The sequence below is a fragment of the Plecotus auritus genome (genome assembly GCF_963455305.1).
Source record: "Plecotus auritus genome assembly, chromosome: 4".
In the NCBI taxonomy this organism is placed as follows: Eukaryota; Metazoa; Chordata; class Mammalia; order Chiroptera; family Vespertilionidae; genus Plecotus; species Plecotus auritus.
The window spans coordinates 129,129,256-129,141,674 of NC_137775.1; the positions used below are offsets into that span (position 1 = coordinate 129,129,256).

The 12,419-nt window shown below is 50.0% G+C and overlaps 1 protein-coding gene across 1 annotated transcript in view; it reads right to left on the reverse strand.

Moving 5' to 3' along the window:
• Positions 1–12,419, reverse strand: part of PLXNA4 (plexin A4) — a 418,177-nt gene that overhangs the window by 76,713 nt on the left and 329,045 nt on the right. The window contains 2 exon segments of the mRNA XM_080663238.1: positions 8,869–8,983; positions 11,304–11,403. Of these exon segments, the coding sequence (XP_080519364.1) occupies positions 8,869–8,983; positions 11,304–11,403 (215 nt within the window).

A 12,419-nucleotide genomic window follows, 5' to 3' on the forward strand; every position in this document is an offset into this window, starting at 1 on the left:
CCAGGAAAGGCTGGGAGAGAATGGGGTCCATAAAGGGTATGATGCTCTGCCCAGCTGAGAGGTGGAGGCTGGCTTGTTTCTGGGTTCTCAGAGCTAGGTGGAAGAAGTCAGCATTCCTGGCTGCTTGGCATGGGCAAGAGTGAGGGTTTCTGTAAACACCAGCAAGGCCTGGGCTCCGTGTCCGGCAGGTCCACCATTCCCTGATTCCTATCGTTATGGCACTTTTGGGGCAAGTTGGCCATCAAAAGCGTGGCACACACATCTCAGCAGAGGCTGATGGCCCCCACCCTGGCACCTTCCCCCACAGAGAGAGGCAGAGGAGGCTGTGGGGGAGGGCATATGGGAGGCCATCAGGCAACTTGGCAGCTGTCCTTCCTGGGTTTGAAAGCACATGTGAGCCCCTCTGTCATTGAAAGTGGGAGTGAGAAGACCTCAGGGCCTGCTGAGCGTCTGATGAGCTATGGAACCCTAAGCAGAGCCCATCCCCACTTTGAGACTCAATTTCTCTCTCTGTCAATTGGAGGGAACCCAAGGAGCCATTCAGCTCTAGCCAGTCCTGATGCCATGATTGGAGTGGTCTCAGCTGTCCTTCCTGATCACCCTGTAGCCTTGCTTCAGGGGAGTGAGGGCCAGAGCCGTAAACTGATTCCCTTCCCTGCCCACACTTTTATTCTGAAGAGCAGGTAGGAGAGGAGCAGATCCAGCAGTCACTCCTGGGTGTGCATCCAAAGGAACTGAGATCAGGGACTCAAATGGTACCCGCCCCCCATGCTCAGAGCAGCATTATTCACAATAGCCAAAAGGTGGGAGCAACCCACCTGCCCATCAATGCATGAGTGGGTGAACAAAATGTGATGTATAATACGATGGATTATTATTTCACCTTAAAAAGGAAGGGACTTTTAACACACGCCGCGACATGGCTGAATCTTGAAAACATTATACTAAGTGAAACAAGTCAGTCACAGTGGCACAAATATCACACAATTCCACCCATGTGAGGTCCCTAGAGTTCTTAAATTCACAGACACAGAAAGTAGAATGGTGGATTCTGGGGGATGGGGAAATGGAGAGTTCTTGTTTAATAGGTACAGAGTTCAGCTGGGGAAGATGAAAAAGTTCTGGAGGTGGATGGTGAATAACAATGTGAATGCACCCAATGGCACTAAACTGCACCCTTAAAATCGGCTAAGATGGTAAATTTGACATGTATATTTTATCACAATTAAAGAGGAGCAGCAGGGAGGCAGGCAGCGGAGGGGTTGGGGGGCTGAACCAGCACCAGGCCCTGAGGCTCTGGAATGAGTGGGTCCCAGAGACTTTGAGGCCCACATGGGGAGAGAGTCTTAGTAGCTCTATCCTGTGCCCCTGTCTCAACTGCCATCCCCACCGTCCCCCAGCAAGATGAGAGTGCAGGGCACGGAAGACAAGAGCAAGTTTGTAAAAAGGATGATGCTCAGGACTGAAACAGGGCTTGGTGGAGAATCAGGAGGGACAATCTCTTGAGCTGAGGGTCCAGGTCCATCCTGACTCCCCTCTTCACTCTACTCCTGGGCAGCCCTCCTCCCCTAGAGCATGTGCAAGCCTGACCTTCCTCCTGCTCCATCCACATCTGCATGGGGGAGTCTTTGGCTGCATCTGGAGTCAGAGCAGGAGTGCTGGACTCTCACCTCCATGTCCCATAGCAAATGTTGCTGCTCGTGAACGGTGCACTGAGGGTGTCTAGAGCCAGACAGTCTTCAGAACCAACCTAATGGATCCCTTCTACTTTGCAAAGGAGAAACGGAGGCAGGGAGAGGAAAAATAATGGCTGTGTCAGCAGATGTGCTGGCAGCTAACAAACTCAGATGCCAATCCACCCCTCTTTCCTCCCCTTATTGAAAGAGGTCAGTTCCTACCAGCAGGCGGGACCACCTCAGGATGGGGTGGTGGGCCAGCAAGGATCTCCCTGAGACCAGCAGGACTGGGGAGCTTGGAGGTGGCCTGGAACCTTGCCTGGGGGCACACTGATTCTAGTCCAGGAGACAGGCTAAAGCACAAGCTCTCTCCCCCTGTGAGACTCTCACTGAGGCTTGTTATGAGTTCTCTAATGAGTCCTGATTGTCAGTGGCCCCATAAAGCCTTAGTTTGCATATAAAAAGGTTGGCAGCTCTGAGAGTAAGTTCATTAATAATAATTGGAGAGGCCCAGGGCTTGGCTGGTCCCGTTTTCCTCTGGTGGCACTGCTGATTGACCCTGGTATCCCTCCTAATTGAAATGTAACATGGCAAGTTTTTCCTAGGCAACAGGCATGAAGGGACCGCCACCACGCTGCCCCTTCCTCCCACTCCAGCTCCCTGATCCTGCCCTGCCTCATGCAGAGATCCCAGGACAGACCACCCTTAGGCCTAATGCTCCTGGGAATTTCAGAGAAACCTCCATGTTTCTCCACGACTCCTGTCTGAAGCCCACTGTCCGGGAGCTCAGGTTGGCCACACCTGTCCTCACCTTGGAGCTTCCTTAACTAGAAAGAGCCGAGTTGGAGAACCATGTACCTTTGAGTACAAATTTGTCTCCCTCCTGCTATTGTCAGAGTCAATCATTGCTCGACTTAACGAGGCATGGGGATTAACCACTCCTCTTCCAAAGGGCATTTGGGGGAGTCCGTGAACTGCCATATATAAAGTAGATGGCTTGGAGCGAGCGAGCAGTCAACAAGTGTTTGCTCCTTCCTCATCTTTGTCCCTCTGTTCAGGCTGCACCTTGGCCCTCCATCAACTCTCTTTTCCCACAGCATTTCTGAAGGATCCCTCTCCCCTGCTCCAGCCTGTGTGTTTTCCACATACACCCCATGCTCTTGCTATCCAGCTTATTCCACCCTTCTTGGCTTCAGATCTGAAGTGGAGTGTGACAATTTCAACAGCTCCAAGAGCCCCAAACACAAGGGGGACAGGTAAGGAGGTCCCAGTTCTGTCCACTGCTCTCCTAACAGCCGGGGACCCCTCTGGGAGGTGACATCCTGAAGCTGCATGTTTTACATGCTCTGAGGCACACCTCCACCAGGCAACCAAGTGGACTCAGGCAAGTCCCTCAGACCCTGTGGGGCTGGCTTGGATTAGATAATTTTTATGGTCCCAGTTCTATTACTAACCCAATAGATGATCTGGGACAATCATATAACCTTCCTGAAGCTTAGTTTTCCCATCTCTAAAATGGGGATAGCCATGCCTGCTGCACTAATCAAAGTGTGGTTTTCCAAATACCGACCAACTGGATGCATGCTGGAGGGGTTGGGGACTTGTGGGGCAGGAGGGCCTCCTGGATGTGGCTATTCACCTACCAGGAGGGAAGTATTTTAATATTATAGTAACCGGTGTATTGCAACTGGTACCATGGTACAGGCAGGTATGGCTCTGGTAGACACAGTATGATGCTGTTATGATTCCAGTGAACATGGTTAACATGGTACGAGGGGTATAAGGATTCAGTCCAATGTACATTCTGCCACCTCCATCACCTGACACAAATGTTCCCATGTGCTCTCTTATTTCATAGCACAACACACATGATCTCCCCCCCCCCCCCATCGGTGTTCATGATAAAGAAACTCAGGACATCAGTTACCTACTCCGTTCTGTTCCCACAATGACAGTGAACAAAAGCACTTACACTGGCTCATCTGACTTTCGTTCCAGATGATTATCCAGCCCCCACCTGGAATTCCTCAAACATACTAGTACTTCCCTTCCCTTTTCAAGAAAGATATTTCTCTGAATTATCCTTTGAAAAGGCCAGCTCCCTCTCAGAGGGTGGGAAATACCTGCATTTAGCAAGATGATTTGGAGAACGGAGGCTGTTTTGCCTGTGGCTACATTCTGCAGTTGTAAGAATGGACTGGGGGTGGGGAGTGGCAGTGGCTTGAGGTACAAGGAAACCTTCAATGTTTTGGCTTGCAGGAGGTGGCTCTGGTGGGCTCTAGGTCACCTGTCCAGCCCCGTGCATATTGTGGTCTCCACTGCTAATTGAGAAGGAACACCAAGCCAAAGTTTGAAAGCAAAAAGGATGCTTCCCAGTCTACCATGTCCAGCATGTCAATGGCTGCTTTATATGATGTCTCATTGCATATTTAAATAATTGAACAAGGACAAAAGACTGCTGCTGAGCTGGGAGGGAAAAGGCTGCCTTCAGGGCTGGTGCTGCCTGTGGAGGGGGTGGCAGGCTATGGATTTACAGCCCCCAGTGTGGTTACAAGATAGGGGGTCTAATCTCCTAGTTGTTGTTACAGCAGGATTGGAGGACTGTGGTGCTTTGCAGGGCGGAGAGAGCTGGGCTGGGTCAGCATCTAAGGGCAGCTAAGGAACAAGTGATTTGTAGGTCACCTTCCCCTTCCATGTCACCTCAACCACCATCAATTCCAAAGACAAGCCAACTCTAGCCCCAGCCAACCCCCAAAATTTACACTCACCTTCTCAGACCCATGATGCCCAATACAAAAATGTAACGCACCATATATTTTCTTGCTATTCCCCAAGTTCATAATGCCATTAGCATGATCTACGATGGGCCGGTTTATGGAGAAAGCAAAGTAATAATACAGAAAGGAAATACCCATAACCTTAACGGGGGAGGGGCAGACGAGATTGATGGAAAGTGCAATTGTCTGAAGAAATGGCAACCCAGTAATGGAATACCTGAAATGGGGGCTGCGCATGGATTGGAAGCAAGTTCTTTAGCTAGGTTTGGCTGTTTTTCTCAAAAGAGGGTGAAGAGCATGGCAAAGTGGTTTTGTTCATTTGGGTTGTGTCCCAGGAATAGCTCTTCTGCAAGGACTCCCCTGTGTCCTGCAGGGAGGTGAGTGCCTTTGGCCACCCTGAGCGCATGGGGTTCATTTCAGCACCAGGAGAGAGCAGCAGCCCAGGGGTTGGCACTGGCCTCTCCTTGTCAGATCTTCAGTCTCAGAGGGGACCAGACCCTGGGATAGCAGATTTCATGATATCCGTTCTGGGTATGGATGTCCTCTCAGGGGCAGCAGGGTGGTCAGGGAGGTTGGGATAGCCTTTCAAGCACAGCTTTGGAAATCAAATAGAATTAATTTAGCCTCTTCTGATCGTACAACTGTTCTCTGGAGTAAACTCTGCTTGAACTTCAAGATGAGAGGGGCTACGGGAACCTCCTCTGAGCCCGGGGCCCCGTGGGCCAGATGTGCTCTGCCTTCCTGGCAAAGACCATCCAGCTGCAGCTCACTCTGCTTTTCAGTTTAGGTGAGAAATAACAGTAAACGAGTCCACTGAGGACGACATTTGTCAATGAATTTGCTTTTTCCGTGGATGCTCACCTTTGCTTCCTACAGATCACCGCTATTAAGTGTGTGGGCCTGATGGGGTGTTCAGGTTAGCAGGTGGAGTGGCCTGGGAATGTCAAAGCCACTTGGGGACCAGTGACTCCTCCCATTAGGTAGAGGGGAGGGCAGGGTCTGGTCATGGCTGCCCGGTGAAAGGCCATTCCATGAGCAGCAAGGAGTTTCAGCGGATACTGGGGAACAGGACTGAGAGCAGGAAGACCCTCTCATCCACCTCAGTTCTCCCGCGCCTCCCTCTGCCTCCTCTCTTTGGTGCCCAGGATCTGGCAGCTGATCTAAAGACCCAGGGTGGTTATCACAATGCCATCATTAGTTGAAACACAATCATTCCTTTTAACTGGAATACGGTTACTACAAAGGACATATGTTACTGGTCATTCTACTTCTAATCATTGTAATTATGCTAGAATACATGCCATTAATATAATAACAACAATGATTGACCAATTGTCTGTTCCAGACCCATAACTTCACCTGAATGCACTCTTTGTTCAGGAAATAATAAAGGTAATTCAACATCCCCGGTGATAGTCCACAAAGCCAGTGTTGGAACTGGAAGATGCACAGACGAAGCCTTCTGGGAGTTCAGGATGGGGCTGGGTAGATGAAAAGGCACCTGGCAGCATCCCTGATGGCCAACAAAAGGACCCTGTCTAGATCCCCACACTCCAAAGTTAAAAGGAAATGAACACCCAGGCACTTCCACAGGAACCACTAGACTTGGGTCTCTCTTTCATCCAGGAGGGTAGTCTGCACCTGGATGCCCCGGGGGCTGCAGGCCTGAGGCTGAGTGAGTCCCTGTTGGTAGCACTGGGAGACCTAAGCCTGCACTGGAATGCTCACCCAATAAGACCACTTTGTGGGCATGGATTTCTCCTAGATGCTTTCCAGCTAATTTCCATCTACTATTATAGATCCTGTGACCAGTGGCTCTTTACACATATAATACCTTAATAAAAAAAATTAAAAATAAATAAATAAATACAGATTTGCAGATCTCTTATATACCTCTAAGTCTCCCACAATACCTTGCATGTGGGACATGCTCGGGAGCTGGGTAATGAAGGATGAATGGTGTTGCCCAGCAAGGCTCAGAGTGCCATGCTGTAAACAAGCTCTCTCTCCGGCTGCAGAGAAGGGACACTGTATCAGGCACTTCCACAGAATCACCTTTCAAATGTGTGATTTTCTTTGTTAACCCTTATTCTGGCTATGATTTCTTCCCAGAAACAAAAATATGGAAAACAAAACTGCAACATAAAAAAATAAAATCACCCATATTTCCATTAGTAGCCAGGGGCTTTCTTTTAAGCTTGAGGACAATAACCTCCTTCCACTGACCCAAAATGGCTAGACCAGTTGACAGTCTACAGATATTTATTAACTTCTTTCCGTTTGGTACATTCTCTAGGAAGATGCTGCTCCAATGACCATCATGAGGTGGTCAATGTGGGCTTCTCCTCTATGTTATGTTCAAAATGGTCCTAGTATTGAGCTAGATAGAAGGTAGCCTGCAAGCCTGCACCAGAAGCACAGCCTTAAAATTTCCTTCTCTGAGAATAAATATCCAATAAAAAGAGGAGCCAAAGTCAATGTCATTCAATAATGTGTAAGGGTGGCATGGCCATTCCAAGTGTGCTGGAGCCTGCCAGGCTCACCATAAACGGCTCACGTGAAATGGGAAGAGCTGAAGGTCGACCTGGTAGGTCAATCCATCTCCACACTCCTCCATGGCTATGTACCACAGGCCTCTCCCTCTCCTGGGCATCCTGGTGCCAAGTCCTCTGAAGTGCTCTGTATCCCCAGCAGCCTTTGCCAGTCTCAAGTACATATGGGGCGGTGTGCCTGCCTGGCAACCTGGGTCCTTGAAGACTAATTCTTTTGTAGGGATCCTTGCATTGCACTGGGAAACATGGTGGGCTCTGTTTTATTCTCTCCTAGTTCTTCTTTCCTCTTTCTGAGCAGCAGATGCAAGTTTTTTCCATATATTTAAAAGAAAGAAACTTGGGATGAGAGCAGCAAATGAGAAAGAAAAAGCAGATATTTGAAAACCTGCTTCAGATAATTAAGTGATTAGGGGCCTTTGAAATCCACCAGATAGCTCAAATGCCTCTGCTTTCATTTTCTTCCTGGGCCTCTCCACACGGGAAGCCTCTGCCAGGTACACCCGTCTGAAAGTGGAGAGAGGCGGAAAACCGATGTCTCCGCTCCCATCCAGTAACTTGCAGGTTTCTGACTCAAATAAGAGGTTGCTTCCTAGGCTCTCAGCACCTGGTCCTGGTGGGTGAACCAACCCTTTGCTCCTGATCCCATGCCCCAAGATAAAGGCCCAGGATCAAGGACACAACCCAGCTTTTTATCAGGGTCTTCATGCCAAGAGTGGGCCCATTGGCTGTTAACCCATATCTGTCCTATTAGCTTTAGATTCATTTAGTCTTAGTTAAAAAAGAGCAGAAAATGGACACAAACATTAGCCAAGATGTAACCTCTTTCCTCCTTTACTCTATAAAGGGACAACCTTTGTCTGGGTCTCTTTTCTGGATTAGGAATCCAGAGCAACCATTGCCAGCCACAGACAAACCCCATTGTACAGGAGGGGAAGGGGGATGGGCTTATGTCTGGGGGCTCCCACAACCCCTTCTTCTGTGTGTCTATGCGTATTCTAAATCACAGCATTCTAAAGCAACCTCTCTGTTCAGAACCACCGGCCCAGTGGCAGGAGTCACACAAGCCACCATCCGTTTGAACAATAGCAGACTTTTGCAAAGTGTTTTTATAGCCGTTATCTTTGAGGTCCTTGCTCACACACTTACATTCTAAGAAAGGTAACAACAGAGGCACAGAGTATTTATATTGCAGTGATGAATAGTTTTCAAGGATAAGAATAAGGATTAGGAGGGGAAAGAGACACTGCATCTTAGCCATGGAGCCCAACTCGGTCTCGTGATTCCCAAACTGGCCTGTGCGGCGGAAGCACAGAGTACCTAGCCCCACCCGGAAGTTCTCACCCAGGTGGCTGGGAGACTTGGTATTTCTAACAGCTTTGCAGGTGATGCTGATGCCACTGGTCTAGGGAACACAATTTGAGAACCACTGCTCTGGGTAAGGAGACCATCCTTTCATTCTCTACCTCTCCTCATTTTATTAAATTTTATTTTTTTAAAATCTCAATTCTGCTTTGTGCAGTGCTCTGAGGAATCTGTGCACAATTTTGTTGTGTGCTTACAATTATTTCCAGGACACACACATACTCATCTCTCTGGACTTGTTCTAGAACTCACCTGGCTGGTGTGACCTGAATGCACATCTGTCCGGAACTGAACCTCCAGGACTGACCTTGAGCCCCCGGATCCCAGCACAGAGCTTTGCTTGTTACTGCTTTGATAATGTGGTCCCTTAAGACTAGGGGTTGGGGACAAGTGGGTGATCCTGCAGGTTTTTCCTTTGTTTTCTCTTCTTAAGGGAAGGCCTGCCTGTGTGTCCCCTGCTCACAGCAAGCAGCACCCTCCACTCTGGCTTCTGGGCCCTACCTCAGGCAGCTTCACTCGGCCTTCCTGGAAGGAGCAAGTCTTGGGGTCGTGGGTGCAGACGTGTCGGTATTTACACCAGTGGCAGCGGAATGGGCTCTCCACGCAAGACAGGCACCTGGGCACAGAAGAGGAAGAGGCACAAATCAGAGACCCTGGGTGAACCCAAAATAGAGGTCCTAAACTCTAGGGTCTAGGAAAACATTTTTTAGTAGTAAGAGAACCCACCCTCACACACTAAGGAAAAACAAACCTTATACAAACCCACCCCTTTTCTCTTCAAGTCCTCAGCCAGCCAAGAATCTCTGGCTTCCTCCCTCTCACTCATGTAGTTGACAACCCTGGTCCCCAAGGGCCTCAACAACCACCTTCAATTTCTATAGGATGGCACCCACTTTTGCTGAATTGGGGAACAATAAGGCCTGGAGGAGAGGGGCTTGTCCAGAGAGCCCATGAAATTTAGAGCGAACGAAGAAATTGAATTTTAGTTCAAATTGGCTACAGGCTCTCAGCTGACTAGCACCCACATGGACCCCCCTGGCAGAAGAAGGTTCTGAGGCTATCCTCAGTGGGACGGACACCCCACCTCTACACATCATCCCCAGGAAACAAAGGCAACCTAATAGAAGTTCCTTCCTGCTTAAAACCCCAACATGATCCCCTCTTCCAAAGGGTAAACCCCAAATGCCTTGCCTCCCTGGTGTCCAGGTCCATGGCCCCACCTTGTTGGGTGCTTTGGCCATGCCAGGCTCTCTCTGTGCCATCCTTCCACCTGGAATACCATTTTCCCTTCCTCCATTTGGCCACTCCTCCTCTTGTTTTGACCAATGGTCAGACTGGACCCTTACTCCACCAAGCCCTTTGTTTATGTCTCTGGGCAGTCCTGGCCTTGCGTTATATTTTGCTTATTCACTGTTCAGTCCATCCACTAGTCCACTAGGCGTGACTGCTGGAGGGCAGGGATCGAGTCTTTGAGTCTTACTAATTTTTGATTACCAGTCTAAAGAGCAACACATTGCCTTGCACATAGCACACACTTACACTCATGTTGTGGATGGCATGGAAATTCACACATGAATTATCTACTGCTCTGCTTTCTTACAGGGGCAAAAAGGGTGTGAGAGATTAGGCCACTGAGCGATAAAGCCATGAGAACTCCTGTGGCAAGAGGCAGACAAAGAATCCAGTGTTGAAACACTTGTTTTTGGCTGGAAGGACTGGCTGCCTCTTACTAGTACTTGGGGCGCCAAAGAGAGCCAAGCTCAGATTCAAAGGCTGCCATAATCAGATGGCTAAACCCTAAAATTCAACCTGTCCCCTAAATGTCTTTGGTTATGTGAAGTAGCTTGTCCTATATGGAGAGGAAACTAGAACAGCATTTTAAAACAAGCAGGGTTTTCAAACTGTGCTCAATGGAACCCCAGGGGTTCCACAGAGCTTCTTTGGAACTGTGTGAGGAAAAAGACATGTGGACTTCCTCAGAGGGCTTCAGGCCACCTCAATGCCTAACCACAGCAGCTCCTACTTATATGTATTATGTTTATTGGGTTTCCACACCTAATTTTGGTTGGAGAAAGGTTTCTATGGTGAAAAAAAAGACTTGTACCTTTTCCAACTCCATCATCTTAGAAAGGAAGTAATAATATAACAGCAAAAATTTGAGAGTGCCCAAAGAATGGGCCAGACAGGGTTCTAACTGCTCTCCTGGTCCCAGTTCTTCCAGCCATGGCAGCTGTTCTGTGGGCCAGGCAGGCCGAGGGGCAGGGCAGCAACCAGCACTGTCCCACCAGCGACTGTTCTGCAGGGACAGTGCCCTTGTCATGTTGGCAGTTCAACATTTGGGTGACATCCCCAGAAGAAGAACTACTACTTCCCCATTCCAGAGGACACTAGGGCACAGAGTGGCTATGTTTTCAGCTGGTCTGACTCCGAGCTTGAGCCTCTGCCCCTCACCTGCCCTTGGGAAGGGAGGCTTTACCAAACAAGACCCCAGGGCAGAGCCCCCAGCCTCAGTCCTGACCCAGCCTGAGGGCCCTGTGCAGAGCTGAGCAGGAAGTGACTTGTTGGACTACCCGCCCTCCCAGACATGGGGCTTTGCTCCTTAATCAGACCCCTCCTCTCACCAGGCTTCAGGTGAGATGTGCCCCTTCCTCAACAGATGGGGGAAGTGCATCAGGTGAGACAGATTTTTGCTGGAGAAGATGTATGGGAGAGGGATTAGGAGCTCTCTGCCCAGCAGGGTTTCACTCTGCTCATTCTACTCTCTTTCCATGAACCCCGTGGGTACCAGAGGAGGGGCCTGTCAGCTTCTGGGGGTGAAGGAGGCCTCCTTGCAGGGTCCCTAGATAGGAGCTCCTTGGGAACGGTGGTGGGTTCTTCTATTTCTGGATGAACCTTGACCCCAGGAACAGGGAGCTGAGTGAGGCTGGGGCACTTACGAATTGTGAACGCTGCAGTTGTAGAAGACAAAGCTGGTGCTGGCAAACGTCATGCCTGTCTCCTTTGACTTGAGTTGCAACTGGACGACATGGTGGTCCCCTGCGGGGCAGAGCCGGCACAAGGTCAGGGGGAGGGCAAGGCCTTGTGTCGAGGTCACATTGACAGTTATGCACCCTGGGAAAGGGGAGCCTGCTGGACCTGAGGGGTGCTCCCTGCTCTAACTGTTCTGACTTACCAGGCCCAGGCGCAGGACAACCCCAAGAGCAGCTGCAGACGATGGTTCTGGTTTATTTCTCCTCCCACACTGTACCTCTGGCACCCACTCTGCATTTGCTCATTGGCTCCGTAATACATACACACACACACACACACACACACACTCACACACACACATACATACACACACACTCTAACAGGTATTTGAATGTGCATTCATTCACACGCATGAGGTCCATGCCAGACTCATGAGTTACAAACACATTGATTAGCCACCAGGAGAAATGTGTCGCCTCTCACTAATGCTACCACAAAACACGCGAGGGCTTTTCGTGTGTGTGTGTGTGTGTTTGTGTGTGTGTGTGTGTGTGCGCGCGCGCACAGTTGCATCTCTGTGAAGAGAAACCCTGTCCCAATGCCCCTCCTCAGGTGGGCTCAGGGATCCCCTCAGGCAGGCGGCCCTGGGATCCTCAGCTGGTGCCAGGGAGGAGCTGGAGCCCATGTTTAATTCACAGCCCTGACCCCAGGCCCCCACTTCCAGCCTGGTCCTGTGTTTCCCTGAGAGCCTCATTAATCAATCAGCTTGGAACAAATGTGACAAGCCCAAATGGGAGGGCCAACGTGGAATCAATCTGCCCAGCAGGGTCTGTCCCTCACCAGCGTTGGGCCTCTGTCCACCCCATCCCTCCCAGTGCAGCTGGCCACGAACAGGCAGCTCTGGGGAGGTAGGGCAAGGCGGGGGTGCAGAGACCCAGTAGTGTGGGCAGGGGGCAAGCAGACAGTGACTCCCCTCTACCCCCTCCTCCACTGTCCCTCCAGGACAGCCCTCTCGCCTTCCAGTACAACCTTGAACTCGACTGGATTACTGCCCTGACACCCACCTTCTGTAGCTGCTCTCA